The sequence below is a fragment of the Saccoglossus kowalevskii genome, chromosome 3 (genome assembly GCF_978046115.1).
Source record: "Saccoglossus kowalevskii chromosome 3, keSacKowa6.1, whole genome shotgun sequence".
NCBI classification, from domain to species: domain Eukaryota; kingdom Metazoa; phylum Hemichordata; class Enteropneusta; family Harrimaniidae; genus Saccoglossus; species Saccoglossus kowalevskii.
This window is the reverse complement of record NC_140643.1, coordinates 26,436,117-26,457,042: the sequence shown is the minus strand read 5'-3', so window position 1 is coordinate 26,457,042 and position 20,926 is coordinate 26,436,117. Positions and strand designations below refer to the sequence as shown.

The following is a 20,926-nucleotide window of genomic DNA, read 5'->3' as shown; positions in this document are numbered from 1 at the left end:
GAAGTTGCTCATTTTATTATCTGCCATATTTAATTTTTTCTAATATTTGAACATTTTTTGAAATAAATCTTTATACATATGAGAAAATAGATCCGTGAAGAAAAAAATATATTTGAGATATAAACTAAAATAAATTAGCTTCATATTTGCCCTCAATCAAGCCTATATTTGAACTTGCAGAGCCTGTATGCAAACTGTATTGAACATCCATGACACAAAACCATCTGATATTGTTTTTCATTCATTTCAGCTATCTATGGAGATTATCAGTTGATGATGTGTCCTTAAAAAAATGTGTTTGATACATGACAATGTAGCACATATATATACCATGTACTTCCCTGGCTATGTACATTAAACTATTAAACTAAACTAGCTTTTCTTTCTTTAATCCTGTAAGGTATTGGCTTCATCCTACTGGCTGTCCAAAATGAGGAAGATTAAACTAAACGCTCATGACATTGGTCTGTTTGCTACTGAGATAGGCGGTTCTGAGTATTATTTTTTCAAAAAACACACAGAGACATTCAAACGAATGTGGGAAGATCAAGTAAGTCAGTCAATTTGTGTACCGAGGGTACTCTATTGTAATGTAGCTTAGATTTCCAGTTGCTGTAAATACACATATGTATTTCAACAATGGCATGTTCTTCACAAAATCAATTTCCATTTAGCAAATATTTTTAAGGAATAGGAATTCCCAGCTCAACAGAGCTGTTTGTATACACAAGATTTTTTATGCCACACTGAATTTCTTAGATTTAAGATAATCCCAGTGAGTTGACTGAGAACATTTAGAATTATTTCATTGTTTTGAAAGAATCAGAAAATTATCAACTTGGTTTCTTTTTTAGCTCCACTGTCGACTTTGTCGAGCGGAGCTTATCATATGAGTGATTGTCCATCGTCGTCGTCCGTGCAGTGTTCTCCCCAGGATGTAAACAGCGTGGCGGTCCCGCCACAGTGCTTCGATTTGCCACCACACCGGTCTGACACCACCACGGTGATTAGCAAGACCGTCACAGTGCTTTTTTCATTGGGGATCTCGTCACGCTGGTCGGCCCGACCGGCACTCAAAATTAGCGACCACCACGGAAACGCTTCCGACCAGGACTATTGCCATATTGTTATTATACTTACGTACCGACTGACACGCATCCTGCCAGTCGTGGACAATAATTTGTAAACAATAGACCGCGATTGAACAATACAAGTCAATTTTGTAAAATTAGCACCTCTTTGTTTGTAAGTTACTACTTTCTGATGATAGACGCAGTCTTTTGATTGAAAGCTAAAATTCTTTCAAAATCAATTCCACCTCATGTAACATGGGCAAAGCGGAGTTCACGATCAGTTTACGCTACTCAAGAAAAAACAACGTGTTACTTGTGTGATTGGGTAAAATACATTTGAACTGTTATCATCGTGAATCATGTAAAAACCCTTCTTTCAAGACTTCTTTTACCTTTTAAAAATTTCTAATCACCTCTTTCGAAAACCATCATGCAGTTTTCATCTGAAATTCATACCAACACATCGTGCTACGACATCGCTTTACTTCCGTAATGTAATTTTTATGATCACTATCATTCGGAAAACTTCGGGTTCTACCGGCATTACCATGCGGCATTCTGATTCGTTAAATGGCGTTTTTGACCCACCGGGTCAAAGGACACATGTCGGTCAACTAATGCGTCATAACTATCATGGCGGGTCTGTGTTTTTCATCGAAGTGATCGAGTGATCAAAAATAACTTCTCCCGATAAAACTAGTTCAAATTTTATGTTTTTCTCATATAAAAAAAGAAGTATTTAATTTTTTCATGGCATCATAACCAAGTAAGAGGAATTATTGGTATAACCGGTGTATAACATCGCAAAGTAAGTTATGTCACGTCGTAATTTTGATGATCGTTTGGAAGTGTTATTTGTTCGTTGTAGAAGCTGTTGGTCGGAATAATAACCAGCAATCCACCAAATGATTACGTGGTCGATTTTTTGAAGGAGAATTTTGTAGTAAATAAGATCATGAAAGTCGTGAACATAATCCTGGCTCAAAGGTTTCAAATTAGTTTCATTTAACTTTTTACAATTTATTTGTTTCTTTTTAGTCTGCAGCATTTGCATTTCGAGAATGTTAAATTTTTAAATTCAAACTCTTCTAAATTGTGAAACGTAATATTTTGACTCCAAAAAAAAATATATTTGCACTGTGACGGAGCTCATTAATATTACAAAAGTGCCCAAAATAAAAGTGTTTATAACACTGTGTGAAGCAAATAAATATCTGCCACTTTGTTTTTTAAATATATGTTGTTTATTGTGTGGGTGTAAATGTGCTTTTGTCAATTTCTATTATTATGCAAATGATATGCAAATTATGTCGTCACGGTGGTTTGAATTCCTGGGGAGAACGCTGCCGTGTCAATGTTTTACTCTTTCAACTTCTTCTTGAAAACTACAAGCTTGAATGCTTTGATACTTGGTGTATATGTACCTTGGGTAGACCTCTCTCAGATTTGTTCATTTCATGATGATATCTTCAATTCTCTAATTTTGGTGAATATTTTTGTCATTTTTGCTAAAAAGTGATATTTTCGACTTCTTGTTGAAAACCGCAAGTCCAATTGCTTTGATATTACATATATAGGTACTACATGTGGACCTCTCTCAGATTTGTTTATTTTGTAATGATATCTTTAATTCTCTAATTTTGGTGAATATTTTTGTAATTTTTGGTAAAAAGTGATATTTTCCACTTCTTGTTGAAAACCGCAAGTCTGATTGTTTTGATACTATACATATTGTTCATTTTCTAATGATATCTTCTGTTCTTTAATTGAAATGTGCATTGCTAACAGCGGAGCTATCTCAGCCGAGAGGCTGCTTGTTTGTATTCAAAACAGATTTCCCATATACTGATAGCAACTATAGTAAATTCGTTTTGATTATTGTAATATTGCCACTTGTATATGTTCATATATCTCTGTTTTTGATTTATTTATACAGGGTCGAATATTTTGGGAAAGATTTATTTTGTGTCTTAGAGGGTTTTCAATTAATTATGGTGTTCTCAAAGAATTCCCTGTTAAGGTAGGTTAACCGATTTGAATTGATCTGTATTAAAATAAGTACACCATGTTTTCTTGTCCTAGATTAATGTGTAGGTTTTCTGCTTAACTAGGTAAAGTGAAACAAATTCATTTAACACATAAAAATGTTCCTGTGAAATGCTTATGATCAATATTGATTTTGTTTTCCATTAAATCTCACTCAAATGCCTGTTTGATACATATGATTTATTAATATCATTTTTTAAAATTTTTAACACTGCAGTTGAATCGTCAGTATTGAGATTGCATATGTGGTCCATTATTTAATCATAATGCATATACATACTATTTTAACATTTCAATTAAATGAGTTTTCTATTTTGTATTTTAGAGTGAACAGTATGAAGTGTTTATTGATGATGCGTTTGAATTTTTAAAACATGAATTTGTTAAAGGTAAGAGTCGATAATTTGCTGGGTTTGACACAGTGTGATAAAATACAATGGGAAATGCCAGTGTTGACATGCAAACATGTATTTTTTATTTTTTTTCAGGAAAAGTAAATACAGCTAAAAGTCTTGTTTTAGATACAGCTATATTAGCACAAAATAAACATAGTCTTGGAGGTCTGGAGTCTAGTTCTTATTGTAAGTACATTGTCTTGCTAATTTGAATACAGTATTTTCAAACGGTTGTGAATGATTATGTTTACTGGTATGTGTACATAAAAACGCATTCAAATAAAATATTTCTGCCATTTCAGAACTGATCGATCATGCAGGGTCTTATCTTGGTCATGCAGGGACAGATTTCATTCAATTTAGTACATAATTCAAACTTATCAAAACTTGATGCATGTTATTTTGTTTCTCAGATCAGATTCAAAACAGCTGAATAGTGGCCTTTTTGACTCCCGTGTGCGAAGCACAAAAAGGGAGTCTTTGCAGTTAGTGTGTCTGTGTGTGTGTGTGTGTGTATGTGTGTGTGTGTTCGTCTGTTCCACTGATATCTCAAGAACCATACATTGATTTTTTATGAAACTTGGTGCATAGATGCTCTGGGCCAATGCGCAGATTTGATTAGGTTTTGGTAAAAATCCATGCATATTAATTACCTAATTTGCATGATAATTAGCTGATTTTTAGCTGTTCCATGACTGTTCCACTGATATCTAAAGAACCACTCATTGGATTTTGATGAAACTTGGCACACAGATGCTCCAAACTAATGCGCAGATTTGATTAGTTTTGGGTAAAAATCTGTGCAATATTAATTACCTAATTTGCATAATGATTAATAAATTTTCGGCTTTTCCACTGATATCTCAAGTACTAATCATCACATTTCAATAAAACTTGGTACATAGATGTCATAGAACACTGCACAAACCAGATAGTTTTTAGGGTAATATCAGTATATATTAATTAGCTAATTTGCATAATTAATTAATTTTCAGCTTTTAATATTTCAAGTAGTAATCATCACATTTCAATGACACTTGGGACATATATGTCATAAGACACTGCACAGACCTGATAGTTTTTCGGGTAATATCAGTACATATTAATTACCTAATTAGCATAATTAATTCATTTTCAGCTTTTGATATTTCAAGTAGTAATCATCACATTTCAATGAAATTTGGTACATAGATGTCATAGGACACTGCACAGACTAGATAGTTTTTAAGGTAATATCAGTATATATTAACTAGCATATTGCATAATTAATTAATATTCAGCTTTTGATATTTCAAGTAGTAATCACATTTCAATGAAATTTGGTACATAGATGTCATAGGACACTGCACAGACCTGATAGTTTTTAGGGTAATATCAGTATACATGTATATTAATTAGCTAATTTACATAATTAATTAATTTTCAGCTTTTGGTATTTCAACTAGTAATCATCACATTTCAATAAAATTTGGTACATAGATGTCATTGGACACTGCACAGACCTGATAGTTTTTAGGGTAATATGAGTACATATTAATTACCTAATTTGCATAATTAATTAATTTTCTGCTTTTGATATATCAAGTAGTAATCATCATATTTCAATGAGACTTGCTACATAGATCTTCTAGAATTATGCAGACACCTGATTAGTTTTAATTGGATATTAATTACCTAATTTGCATAATGTTCCACTGATATATAAAAAACCACAAATTGGATTTTAATGAAACTTTTAAAGAGAACTATGCAGAAACCCAATTAGTTTTTGGTAAGTATTTATGCTTATTAATCACCTAATTAACATAATTAATTAACACTAATATCTCAATTACTGATCATCACATTTGAATAAAATTTGGTACATAAATGCTCTAGGACAATAGACAGGCCTGATTAATTTTGATTAATATTAATTCTCTAATTAGCATGATAATTCATAATTTTTTTGTTCTGTTCTGTTCATATTAGTTACCTGAATTACATAATTAGTTGTCAGCTTTTCCATCAATATCTCATGTACAAGTAATTTTGAATTAATTTTTAATGTGTCTTCAATACTCTCAGCACACGAGAGTTCTTTCTAAGCTTTCTTTGATTTGTTTTTTATGATGCTGTTCTCTGACATGCCTAGACTGATTGTCGCCAAACTTGACACATATATTTTGACAGGGGCAATGCCTCTGGGGTTTTATTACTTATAATTTTTTCAAATCACAAATACCACCTGGCACCACGCTGTGCAGTGTGGTATGCCAAACGATGTTCAACTTTGACCTGTTCATGGTGGTGATGTCTAGTGTGAAATATCACTATTAGATATGCAGAGAGATATGTATGATAAATTTCATCAGTCTGTGTGTGCTTGAACAGTACGCAAAAGAGAGAAAAACCAAACCATGCATCAGTACTGTATTTATTGCTGCAATATGCAAATTTCAAACTGGATGAGTACAATTACTCGCATGATGCACTAACTCGTAATAATGATTTTATTTTGAAAAAAAATATTGCTAATAATGGTAATATTTCTCGCCTCATTTTGAAGACTGATGGCAACCATAGCTGCAAGTGCACCGCCTATGTTGCATGTCTGTCACACCTAATTACCATAATTAGCATATGATTTGTGAGTGAATTAATGATTTTTCTGTTGTGTTGATGCTTGGAGTTGGTTGATACTCGTAGCATCATAGTATGTATTATTTACTCATCTTCAACTGCAGTTTATTGATAATACTAACCAATGATGTCGCTTGTGTCAACCAACTCTATGAACAAGTAATAGATGGTGATCCCCTATACTAGGAATGCATCTACTTTCATAGATTTTAAATTCTAAAATGTTTGTACTTTTCTTTCAGCAAAAGATCCATTTTATCATAAAGACACAAGAGATGTTTTTCGTAGGTTTTTCGGTGATCCTAAAGAAAAGACATCATATATAAAGGTATGCTCTTTTTGCTGCACGTTCTGTACTATATAATTGTTTATTCTCGGACGGAGCTACATATGTATGTTACAGAGCATTGTACGTTGCTAAGACGCGCACCACTGTACACTGTGTGGAATACCGATCGAAGAACCAGAAAATAGCTGGTTTTACAATTTATTTATTGTAGATGCTATTGCACATATCGGTTGCCAGTCATATTGAATGTATAGCTGGTTTTTGTAACCGAGTACGTGTATCAGCTTTTATGTACATCACTGCATACAGGGGGCTTGGCATGTTATGCACAATTTCCATGTCTCATGGCTTCTCTTGAGATACATTCTTCCCTGACTAGTCATTCATATAAGTAATTGTATGCCTTGGAGTGGACTCGCCTTAAAATAGGAGTTACGGTAATATTGCACTGATGTCTGTCTGTCAGTATGTGTAGCTATTTTAAACTTTGTTCCACTGATATCTGAATGATATCTCAAAAGCCTCTTGCTGGATTCAAGTTGGTATGCTTCTAGATACGCTGCTACTAACACTAGATCTGATTTGGGTATAAATTTGTGCATATTAATTAGGTTATTTACCATTTGACTGGTGGTCATTTAGGTCATCAAATTGGGTTAATTCTATTTCCAATTCTCATAGATGAACAGGACCATTTCATTCAACCTATAATCAGAATCATGCAGTTTTGGTTACAGGTGCACAAAAAAAAGATTTTAACAAAAATGGCTGACTAGTGGCCATTTTATTTTTATTCATGTTCATTTCCATGTCCATTTCCCTGATTCAGTTTAAAGTCTGTACAGAAGTATTATACTCATAGGTAATGTTGTATGTTATGTTATTTTGTGATTTGATCAAACGTGTTGAATTAACGTCCATTTTGCCTGAAATCTTATGCCAGCAACATCATATTTATGTTGAACACTTTCTTGGACTTTAACGAACGAGTGTAAACGGAAAAAAAAATTAATGGTCTCAAGTGCCGTAATGCAATTTCTCTTGTCATCATATTTGTTTCCAGTTTATAAACCACTCTGATTCCATCTTGCTTGTTGTATTCCCCTTGAAAATTATCATTAATAAATCTTTTTTTTTTTCAGGTTTATTTATTACTTCCTCTATATTTATGTTTTGGTGGTTCTATATGTAATTGTTTACGGGCTTGGTTAGATGCGAATATCATGTCTCCTGGTGAAGACTATTACACACCACCGACAGAAGAGGACCTTCGACCCAAGTGGTCAAAAAAAGATCAAAAAAGTAATACCGTTGCTGAGTTAATGCATTTAGCTAGTCCTAACCAATCATATAGGGTCATTTCAGACAAAGAAGAGGAGAAATTAATTCTGACATTTTTATATGAGCAAAATAAACGAAGGGAAATGGGGGCTGACACTTTTAAAGATCTTGATGAGTATAAGCGTAATTTGTATGAGAAGAGAATGGATTCTGAGGGGAAAATAAGTCAGTATGTTGATCCCAAAGGGGATGGCACGCTGATTGATCTCAGTAGAGCTACTGAGCCGTGGTGGCGTGATACAAAGCCTGAGGGGGGGAAAAGTGCAAAGCGGGTCAAAAAAAAGAAAAAACATAAGGTGGTTGTAACTCAGCAACAAAAGATTAATTTTGAGTCACCAAATGACAGTGGCATATCTCTTTGTGTCGGAACGACTAAGCGGGAGGGTAGAGAGAATGCAGAGGAGGATCAGAAATATACTAAGCTCGGCGCAAGACCTAAAGACAAAGACAATTCACCAACGCGCAATGGCGATTCAACACCGCCCAGTGATGGCAATAGCAGCAATGGAAATGTCAATAAGAAGAAAAGCAAACAAAAGATGAAAAGAAAAATTACTGAAGAAAATGAAGATAGTAGTAATGAAAAGGAGCAAAAGGAGCAATCTGAAAAGGTTGAGTCATCTGAAATGACATTAGAGGAGTACTTGAAACAAGCCAAGAAAAAACGAGAAATAGAATTGGCTGCAGCTGTCCAGGACGTTAAAATTAAAAAGGAGGTTGAAGAGCAGAGGAAATTGAAGAAAAAAAACTTACGTAAGTAGCATATTTGTAGGTCTTACTAAATATAATACAAGGTTTGTTGTGTACAATTCCATGCTAGTACATATTGGTACACACATGTATAGCAAATAAATTATTACTTTTTTGAGGAAAACTACATTAGGATCAAATGTCTGTAAAAGCATTCTCCTTTTGAAAAGACCTGTCATTATACTATTACTTCTTTTGGTGCTTGTGTTGTTCATACATGATGTATAACTGGACGTCTATACAACACAACCTATGATATAGTAGTAGTAGTATACCACACCCACCCACCCACCTCCGCCCCGCAAAAAACAACAACAAACAGTAAAGCATTACATAGTTCCCTAGTATTAACCCTTTGACTACCAGATATTTTTGCCATTCAAAAAATATTTTTACATTTTGTGAAATTGTCATTAAATTTTATAACCATTTTGGTCCATACGGTTTCAGATATTAGTTTTAGGTTAATTCTTACCAATAATTCATATGGGCAGTAAAAAACTGATTTCATTTCAGATTTAAAAGAAGGTGTATACACACCAGAAGAGGATTTATACATGAAACGACGACATGTTGAGGAATTTTATAAATGGTGGGCCAAATCAGAAGATGAGGATATATTAGAAATAAAGCGTAGAGAAGAGGAGGAAAAAGAGGCAAAAAGAAAGGCAATACAAAAAGAAATAAACGCTTTGATGCGAGAAAGCATGAAATCTGAAAAGAAAGAGTATACAATGTTAGGATCCAAGAAAGAAGAGGATAACTTAAAAACCCAGATTGGTATTTAGTTTTATAAAATATTGCTATATAGTATTATATATTTGTAAATGTTGATTTGACATCAGTTATTGTCAACCACATTAGCTGATTATAATTAATCCCTGTTTTGATCGAGGACTATCTGGGTTCCGCAGCCATTTTCCTGTCATGTTTTGACTGATCACATTCAATCTCAACTCACAGAGCATGTTTGATGACTTGCATATTTACATCAATTTTCATCATCATTTTGTAGCCATTTTGGTCCTCAAAATTGCTAAATTCTGATTAAGTATCCAGGGCCATTTGTTGGATAGGGTGTATATGTACCTTGGGTAGACCTCTCTTAGGTTTGTTCATTTCATGTTGATATCTTCAATTCTCTAATTTTGGTGAATATTTTTGTCATTTTTGGTAAAAAGTGATATTTTCGACTTCTTGTTAAAAACCGCAAGTCCGATTGCTTTGATATTACATATATAGGTACTACATGTGGACCTCTCTCAGATTTGTTCATTTTGTGATGATATCTTCAATTCTCTAATTTTGGTGAATATTTTTGTAATTTTTGGTAAAAGATGATATTTTCGACTTCTTGTTAAAAACCAATAGTTCAATTGTTTTGATATTACATATATAGATACTACATGTAGACCTTTCTGAGATTTGTTCATTTCGTGATATCTTCAATTCTCTAATTTTGGTGAATATTTTTGTCATTTTTGGTAGAAAGTGATATTTTCGATTGCTTTTAAAATATACATATTGTTCATTTTCTAATGATGTCTTCAGTTTTTTAATTGAAATGTGCATTGCTAACAGCGGAGCTATCTCAGCCGATAGGCTGCTTGTTTATTCATGTTCTTGTTGATTTCTCACGAATATATTGCCTGATTCAGTTAAAGTAGGACATATTATTTCATAATTTGATGCTTATTTTGTTAAGATTCACATCATATTTTGAGTGTGAAAAGTCAAAAATTTGATAAGTGAAAGCCACCAAATTAAAAACCATGTGAACATGCAAAAATAACAATAGAAAACAATATTTTTCTGATAAATTTGTGAACATTAAAAACAGTGAATATGCTCAAAACATCAAAATTGTGAAAATAAATGGTTTTACAGTAGAATAGAATATACATGTTGATGTATTGGTATCAGTGTTCTGTTTATTAGTCCCCGTTCGGACGCAGTCCGAAAACGGGGACTTATGTTTTGACCTCCGTGCGTGCGTCTGTGCGTGCGTCCGGACCTGTATCTTAGAAATGCCTGGACCAATCACAATCAAACTTCACACATACATCATACATGATATCATACATATGCACGTCAATTTGTTTCATGATCTGATTCAAGATGGCCGAATGGCGGCCATTTTTGTGCTAAAAATCATCAAAATCGAGCATTTCCCGGTTGTTTACAGATGGATTTTGTTCAAACCTTGTATATACGTTGGACATTATAGGACCTTGATGCACATCATTTTGTTTTACGATCTGATTCAAGATGGCTGAATGGCGGCCATTTTTGTGCTAAAAAATCATAAAAAGCAACCATTTCTCGGCTGTTTACAGATGGATTTTGCTCAAACTTGGTATATACATTAGACATTATGGGACCTTGATGCAAATAATTTTGTTTTTCAGATAACATTCAAAATGGCCGACTGGCGGCCATTTTGTATTAATCAATGTGGTTCTTGTGCCATATCTCCAATATATTGTTTTGACTGATTATGTTCAAATTTTAAATATTCATTATACATCATGTCATAGATGTATTAGTTTGACGATTCTATTCAAAATGGTCGAATGGTTGTCATTTTTGTACTAAAAAAATCATCAAATATCAAGCATTTCTGGCATTTATGGATGGATTTCGTTCAAACTTGATACATACATTAGACATTACGGGTTCCTGATGCATGTCATTTTATTTTTCAGATCAGATTCAAAATGGCTGTCTGGTGGCCATTTTGTTTTAATGAATGGGTTTCCAGACCCATATGTCTGACTTGTTTTGTCTGATTATGTTCAAAGTTTTAATATTCATTATACATCATGTCACAGATATACGGATATATTGGTTTGATGATCTTTTTCAAAATGTGCTATTTTTGTGCTAAAAAAATCCTCGAATATCAAGCATTTCTTGCATTTATGGATGGATTTTGTTCAAACTTATAACACACGTTAGACATTGCAGGTTCCTGATGCATGTCATTTTATTTTCAGATTGGATTCAAAATAGCTGACTGGCGGCCATTTTGTTTTAATGATTGGGCTTCTAGAGCCATACTTTAAATACTTTGACTGATTATATTCAAATTTTATATATTCGTTATACATCATGTTATATATATATATACCGGGGTACATGTATTCAAAATGGCTGATTTTGAATGCTGTTCCAGAGCAATATCTCTCAATATGGACAAGTACTTGTTTGAGGATCAGATACAAATGTCAATCATTTTAATGTTAAAAAAATCATATTCCTGACATGGTTATATTCCAGCTATATTACTATAAACATAACTATATATCTCAAATTTGATAACTAACGGGGACTGTGCCATGCATGGCTTGTTTGATTATTGTATTGTAGCTCTCTCAAATAAATCAATCAAATTAGTTAATTATTGGTGGTGATATATTAACTATTTGCTGTTCTTCTGTAGACGCAGCTCAAAAAGCTTTAGAAGACAGAGAGAATGGACTTGATGTAGATGTACCTGAAATTGCAATTCGCATGGATGGGGGTTGTAGTGATGATCTGCGTTTATGTAGAGGTACTACCATTGATCAGCAGGAAGAGGATTTCATGCCGAGACTAGAGCGAGCCGTTAGTGAAACATTCAAGAAATTTGGTGCAGCAACAGTGAGAGTTGTCCGTCCTGGAGATCCAGAATATGAAGATGCTTTGATAAATACTATTGGAAAAGGGCAACGCAACCACATGCATCCTGATCCAGAGCTTTGTCCTTGTTGTCGAGAGCAAGAAGATGCATCAGTTTTTAGAAAAAGGTTGATAAAACAAATTGAAAAGGAAATTGAAGATCTAGAACAGGAAATTTTATCACAAAATGCAAAGAGGCTAGATGGAGAAAAGGTTGACGAAGATGCATTGGATAAAAAGAAAAAGGATCTGAAAATGAAGAGAGAGCAGAGTGATAAATTCAAGAATAAATATGGAAAGGATATTTCAAAAGGTCAGAATTTGAAAACATCAGAGAACAGCAAAGACAAAGATGATGAGGAAATAGAGAAGGAGATGCTAAGAAGACTTCTAATGGAAAGGACATCATTATCGTCATCATCATATCCTACAAAACTTCCCACTCTTATATTTCAATCAAAAACAAAAATTCCAGAAAACTATTTTACTAGTAAAGGTTCAACTATGCAAGCGAATAAGAAGCCTGGAGTAGATGAAAAAAGCAAAGTAGAGCCTGAAGTAGTTAAAAAAAGCAAAGTACGTGTAGAGCCAGAAGTAAATGAAAACAAAAAAGTGGAACCTGGAGTTGATGAAAACAACAAAGAGGAGACTGGAGTAAATGAAAACAATGAAGTAGAGACTGATGATCCTGTAGCTGGACGAGTCAAAGAGATTGTGGATAGTGTAGCCACACGGGGCAAAACATCTAACCTCAAAGGGAAAGCTATTAAAAATCTGGTTGTACAACGTTCAAGCGGGGTGCTTTCAGATAAATCAGGGGAGGGTATATTTACCGACTCAAACTGGAGGGAAAAATTGGAAGCTACCGGTTCACATCTAAAGCATGATGGCTCATTCGAACCAATTCGGGTGGAGGCTCGCGATTTCGCCAAATGGTTCGATAAGGAAGTCCAACGGAGTGAAGAGGAAATAAACAGTCGTCCTTACCTGGTCTGTGTGTTCACTGAAGATGAAGAGAAAAATGGCACCATGAATGACGTTATGAAACAACTGCACAAACTAAAAGAGGAGGCACAAAGGACAGGTACTGAACAGTTTGTGCCTAATGCTGATCCTCCCATAATGCATTGCTACTCATCCTATCCTATTCCTGCTTTGGTGTGTAGTGGCAGTTTTCTATTAGTTGGTGGATAATAATAACTGGGCTTGCTTCACTTCAATAATCATTCACCTGCTCACCTCTGCTACATGTACGTTATATAGAACCAAAACACACTCACTTGTAATGCACCTAGAAATGGCATTTGCGAACCAGATTCATTAATTATATGTGTACAATGTATAGTGGCATGCTTTAAACCTCTATGCAAATATATGTACTGAAGTTACTCAAGATTATACACCACATATCTTAAGACACAGTTATATAACAAATCTAAGATTTTAGTTGCATGTTATTACAGTTTGTACATTTCGTTTTAAATTGAATGTACTTCTCAATATATAGATTCCTTTGCTGGAACCCATCTGTAATCTGTAGAACAGTGAGTATAATGGGTAGAGGCCTAGTAAATAAGTTCAAGAGATATATTTTATTTCATTTAAAATAATGAAGTCATTGGTGTAGGGTTATCATTGTTCATTCAGGATTATGTGATGCTCATTGTTAAATTTTAGCCAAGTGAAGAAAATGTGTGTGTGTGAGGGGGGTGCAGTATTTGTACATAATGACATTTCATCAATTTATCGTTATCATGCTTCAGTTTTTATTCATAGTTTATTACATGTTATTTAAATTATGCCTTAAAAATACTGTGGGATAGACCAAGCCTTCCACTGATTCCACCAGATTAGCAATCTAAGTAAACATTAGATATCCACATCAGTCCACCAGATATCAGATCACTTGAAATGCACAGATTGATTGAAAACCACATACATTTGACAAATTTTGACAAAAAATATTGTCACTAAAATATACCGGTATGCTAAAATGTATACCGGTACATCCAAAATGCATGCGCAGCATTCTACCTTAAAGATCTCTTAAAGTACATGATATACGAGTACAAAATAACACATCAAACGCAAGTGGCAGTCTTTGTGTGATGACTTTCATCCAATAACTATTTTGTCTCATTGGCTCAACAATACTTAATTGTAATTGTTTCCATGTCTTATTGCAATGTCAGGAAACGGAAAAATTCATTGTCCAAACCTTGACTGATTATTGCCATTGATGGTGTACTTTGAGACATTCTGAATCAGTCTGCCACGTGTGGCATGTAACTCCCAAATTCATGGGATTTTATGTTTTTTTGCCACATTAGATTGGCTCTTTTGAGTAGAATCCTGTGAAGGTATGGCACTTTTCATTGAATGTTCACTATGAGAAGTGTGTGGATGCAATCAGTAGTAAAATTCTTTCAAAAAGATCCAAATAAAATATAGAAAACAAAGCAAAATAAATGTTCTCTAGCTAAGTGAGGTCATAATCTAATAATGTTTTTAAGTGACACTCAAGATTTTAATTGTTCAGCAAACTCAAATACATGTTTTAATATTCAAATTAACCTGATTAGGCACTTTCAGTCATTTCTTGCATGTCAATTAAAGCAATCATATGTTTGGCTATGTCTGCTTGTTATATAGGCTGGTCCAGATATCTTGTTTTTGTTTGGCAGCTTGAATGAGTAAAGCCCTATTCACTTGCTGTGTTGTGTTGTGTAATACATTTACTTGTGTGAAAAAAGAAGAAAAGTTATTTTACAGTTCATATTTTTTCGTACTAGGTGGCCTCAGCACAGACGGTGTGTCCAAGCTCATAGAAAGTGGAGTAAAAATCTGTGGGCCAAGAATGAAAGGTAATGTGCCACCAGATGAAACTGACGAGGAGTTGAATGCAATGATGAGTAAACGTGCGGAAATTAGAAAGATTGAAGAAGAAATGAGACGAGAGGACGAAGAGATTGAAAGGAGAAGGGCAGGTGGTGCTAAAAAAGATACTGGTGCTGACACGACTACTGTTAACAACAGTAAATTGAAAAAGTGTTCTGGTTGTGGTACTGTTGAAGCTTACTTGAAAAACTACAAGAAGTGCCAAAAGTAAGGAAGATAGTAGTTTCATTAACAAATAGAATATAATTATTACCGGTAGATAATATATTATCATATTACTAATTTTTTTGTCTGTGTCCACATCAACTTTTTCTATTTTCGACTTCTTCCTGAAAAGTACAAATCCGATTTGTTTGAAAAAATGTATATATTTACCTCGGGTAGCCCCTCTCTCAGATTGACTCATTTCATGCAGATATCCATTCTCTAATTGTGATGAATATTTTTGCTGAAAGGGATATTTTCAACTTTTTCTTGAAAAGTCTGATTGTTTTGATATTTATTATATAGTTACCTCAGGTGAACCTCGCTCAGATTTTGTCATTTCATGGTGATATTCTCCTCTTATTTTGAAAAAAGTGATTGTGGTCTCCAATTGCTTTGATATTTAATATATACCGGTACCTCTGGTGAACTTCTCTTTAATAATTCATTTCATTAATTGTTCTCTAGTTTGTTCATTTCATGTCAATATCTTCAAATTGCTAACTTTTCAACTTCTTAAAAATGTTTATTCCAAGTGCTTTGATATTTTATATGTAAGCACTTTAGTTAAATTTATTCATTTTGTGACAATATCTTCAACGCTTTTGTTAGGACATCTTTGAAAATGGCTATTCCAATTGCTTTGATATTTTATATGATTGCGCTTTGGGTCAGATATGTTCCTTATCTGACGATACCCATATTCTCTAATTCTAGTTAATATTCCTGTCAATTTTAGTAAAAATGCTATTTTCCTATTAAAAACGGCTTGGATTTGGGTTCATCTTGCAGATTTGTTGATTTTCTTTTTGATAATTTCTGATGTCTTTTTGAAAACCACCAATCTGGTTGTTCTGATATTTTATATGTTAGGTGCCCTTAATGGATCATTTCCAGATTGATATGATTCCTTCGTCTATCAAATTAATTCATTTAGTGTTGATAACTAAAACTTCCACATTGTAGTGAATACCGATATTCTTGTTATTTTCAAGATGGCTAGACTGATTGATTTTTCTTTCTCATTATGCATCTGAAACAGCGGAGCTATATCAGCCAAAAAGCTTCTCATTTTAATGCTGATAAAGACAATTGGCTCATTTTGCATAACAACTGTGTACAGTAATTTTGAGTCAAGAAAAATACAAATTACCAGTAACTTTGTATTGGAATGTCACCAAGTTTGATTATGGAACTAATTCCAACACTCCTATCATTCGTAAATCTAGTTTATAGATCTTCATGACTCTATGATATGAATTACATTATAGATGCAGAGAGCAAAATGTGAAGCAACCAAGATACTATTGTAGTCGGATTTGCCAAGGTGAGTATTTAAGTTTTACTCTACAGATAAGATATTGTACCTTTAATATATTTCAATAACAGTTTAGGATTTTTGGGTTCTGAAGCAGGCTTGACTTGTAATCATTTAATGGACGTGTATTACGTGTATATAAAGCCATTTGTTATGAAAAAAAGATCTGTTTAGAAGCATTAGTGGATGTGACAGCAAGCATAATCTTTGTTTAACATTTAAACCTCCCCCCTACTTCTCTAAACAAAAATAGGACAGTGTTAAAAAGAAGTCACTGCACTGTGCACAGTAACTGATATCACCTTGGACACTCCCACCCCACCCCCTTAAACAAATATATTGTTTACTGTGCTGATATTTTTATAATCCATGGCCTCTTTAATTCTGTGATTTAAAATGTGTGGACATTTTGGTTTTTATTGTACTGGTTGCAGTTTATGTGTACCCTATAAAACATGTATTAACAGAGACCCCCACTATCTTCTTCATATAACAGTAAAAGACTGGACTGATCGTCATAAGAAAGAACACAAGCTTTGGATTAAATCTGGAGGAAACCCAATGTAAAAAGACAACACATTCCTACCCACGAGAAAATTATTATATATATGGTGCTACATATTGATATTTGATATTTTTTTATTAGACGCATAAAATCCTTAGGAAAGGATAAAAAGGGTCTTACAGAAAGAAATTTAAAAAAAACTACAATCTAAAAAATAAAACAAAAAATAAAAACTTTTCTAAAAAAAAATAAAACAAGTCTATGATACTACATTTGTATATAGACTTGTATGATACTATAACTATGCACACGGATAAATATTATTTCTTTAACAGTATTCAACTTTTTTTGTGTGTTCATATAAATATCCAGCAATGCTATTTAGATCATTGCAAACAGTTTTTTTTTTAGCATGTTTATGTTATGCTAGGTGTTATTATTGATTGTGAAATTCAACAGTAAAAGTATACAGATCCATGATTGGAAATTACTTACCACCATCTTTGTGGATTTGTAACTACATCCTTATTTTGTATGCTCCTTGGTTGAAATATTAAGACAACTTTACAGTATGTAAATGTTTTGTTTTTGTATTATCTCGAGGTTGGAAATTTCCTCCAGCTTACTATTGAATATAACCAATTTTATTAAGGTACTACACTGACTTTACTCCAATGCAGTGTTATGTGTAGACTGGCGCAGTCGGGGCGATTAATTTTTGTAATTTAAATAAAATAAACAAAATTCGCGAAATGAAGGTGTGATCCCCTGTAACTGCGAAATCACCCCGACTGGTTTATTCTGCATGGCCCTGTCGATTTTTCAACGGGTAAATATGTTAATGAGCGTTCTAGTTGACAATCATCTAAGCCAATCTCAGCGTCTTCAACTGACCTCTGACCGAGAATACGTCAGCCGAATTTTTTTTTAATTCTACGACTAGAAACTACATTAAAACCTACGTTTTACAGTTTCTATGCTACATTCTAAGCCTATTTACGACAACTACGACAAACTCTAATTTCAACGTGCCGCCTTGTTTGGTCTGCAGTGTGACCTTTACCATGTTGACCTTATTATGCACGTATTTCCGCGCCCACCTCATTATAATACGTGCAATTCATGAATATTTAATAGCAATGAATTTCCTGCAGAATAAACCAGTCAGGGTGATTTCACCCTAACACCTCCATTTCGCGATTTTTTTATTTTATTTAAACTACAAAAACAAATTAATCGCCCCGACTGCGCCAGTCTACATGTATGTTATGTGGTACCAGTACTACGTTTTGACACCCATGATTTTGATATATAGATACTACTTGCATCAATTGAAATAAAGTTTCTGCATCAACAAAATTACTTTTACTTTATCCAGGAAAGACATTTATTTTGAATTAGAGTCAAAGCTGTGTATAACAACCACCCAAAAAACGTCATTAATATGGTCTTTATATAGAGGTTGGATTATTTGTTTATGGATTGCCAACTCATACATTTGACATAATACAATCCAGATAATAATGAGATGGTACTGTTGCAACAAAAACACATTTATTTGAGTTAATCAAAATCAAATAAGAATTTGATTAGAATAATTGAAAATTGTTCAATACACAAAATGCTAATTATTATTTTGGTCTCCACAAAAAGTATTGCTGAAAGTGTGGTCACTTAGGATAGGCAGTTATTGTACTGATTGCTCATGTTATGCCTTGGGACTGCCTTCTAGTGGTCACTATAGGCAGGTGGTTATTATATTGAGGTGGTCACTAACGCAGTAGATGCAAAAACAATCCTTGATGAGCATGAGTTCCATGTAATTAATTAAATATTAATTAACTTTAGGAATTTTAATTGTGGTTGGATGTTGTAACCAGGTGTATTATATCAGTAATTTCAAAGCTTTAACACATACATACTCAAGAATATTAAATACATGTATATATTATTGAAGGTAACAAGTGTGAACCTTTTAACAGTGTATTATGTGATTTCTTTTCAAATGTGTGTTTTTTCTTTCTTTCTTTGCAAATATTTCAAATACTTGTAAACTTCCATTGTTGACTACATATTTCTAAATTTGGTTTGCACATTATTATGCGAGATTTATGACCAAATTTGTGTTTACTTGGTTGTATCAAATGCAAAATATCTCTAATTTTAATAGCATATTGAAATCCTGTGACTACTAATATCCAAATTCCAACTAAAACACAAAATATATATATATATATTTTTTGAAATGTGTGAAAGTGTTGCATAATCAGAAATAAAAGCAATATAACCTTTGAACAGATTAATATGTTTGTCTGGCTGTTTCATTTATATTAGAAGTAACTATTGTTTATTCTGTAGGTTAAAAATTGGATTGTTTTTTTTTTTGTCACGCATTGGCAAATTGTGTTTGACATCTATGGAATTGGATCGGTTCCCTGTGTACATGTAATCTTGGCCCATGTACGACAATGCATCTTACTCGGACATTGGTAGAGTTTGATTGGATCCCTGTGTAATCTTCCCCATGTACAACAATGTATCTCACTAGGACATTGGTAGAGTTTGATTGGATCCCTGTGTAATCTTCCCCATGTACGACAATATATCTCACAAGGACATTGGTAGAGTTTGATTGGATCCCTGTGTAATCTTCCCATGTACGACAATGCATCTCACTAGGACATTGGTAGAGTTTGATTGGGTCCCTGTGTAATCTTCCCCATGTACCACAATGTATCTCACTAGGACATTGGTAGAGTTTGATTGGATCCCTGTGTAATCTTCCCCATGTACGACAATATATCTCACAAGGACATTGGTAGAGTTCGATTGGTCCCCTGTGTAATCTTCCCCATGTACGACAATGTATCTCACTAGGACATTGGTAGAGTTTGATTGGATCCCTGTGTAATCTTCCCCATGTACGACAATATATCTCACAAGGATATTGGTAGAGTTTGATTGGATCCCTGTGTAATCTTCTCCATGTACCACAATGCATCTCACTAGGACATTGGTAGAGTTTGATTGGATCCCTGTGTAATCTTCCCCATGTATGACAATGTATCTCACTAGGACATTGGTAGAGTTTGATAGGATCCCTGTGTAATCTTCCCCATGTACGACAATATATCTCACAAGGACATTGGTAGAGTTTGATTGGATCCCTGTGTAATCTTCCCCATGTACAACAATGCATCTCACTAGGACATTGGTTGAGTTTGATTGGATCCCTGTGTAATCTTCCCCATGTACAACAATGTATCTCACTAGGACATTGGTAGAGTTTGATTGGTCCCCTGTGTAATCTTCCTCATGTACGACAATGCATCTCACTAGAACATTGGTAGAGTTTGATTGGATCCCTGTGTAATCTTCCTCATGTACAACAATGTATCTCACTAGGACATTGGTAGAGTTTGATTGGATCCCTGTGTAATCTTCCCCATGTACCACAATGCATCTCACAAGGACATTGGTAGAGTTCGATTGGTCCCCTGTGTAATCTTCCCCATGTACGACAATGTATCTCACTAGGACATTGGTAGAGTTTCATTGGTCCATTGTGTAATCTTCCCAATGTACGACAATGCATCTCACTACGACATTGGTAGAGTTTCATTGGTCCCCTGTGTAATCTTCCCCATGCACAACAATGCATCTCACTAGGACATTGGTAGAGTTTGATTGGTCCCCTGTGTAATCTTCCCCATGTACGACAATGCATCTCACTAGGACGCTGGCAAAGCAATAATGCCAGGTATGACAACACAGGAACAATAAAGGAAGTCACCAATTTGATATACCAGCTTATTATATTTGTGG

The 20,926-nt window shown here is 34.0% G+C and overlaps 1 protein-coding gene across 1 annotated transcript; it reads left to right on the top strand.

Annotated features, from left to right (window-relative positions):
* The first annotated feature begins 430 nt into the window (after window positions 1-430).
* Window positions 431-18,723, top strand: LOC100377505 (uncharacterized). Its single transcript, XM_006811554.3, has 11 exons — window positions 431-550; window positions 3,010-3,093; window positions 3,445-3,508; window positions 3,608-3,700; window positions 6,379-6,464; window positions 7,568-8,519; window positions 9,033-9,296; window positions 11,959-13,260; window positions 14,969-15,281; window positions 16,550-16,605; window positions 17,093-18,723. The coding sequence occupies exons 1-11, from the start codon at window positions 431-433 to the stop codon at window positions 17,161-17,163; spliced, it is 3,405 nt and encodes a 1,134-aa protein (XP_006811617.1). The 3' UTR covers window positions 17,164-18,723.
* Window positions 18,724-20,926: the final 2,203 nt, after the last annotated feature.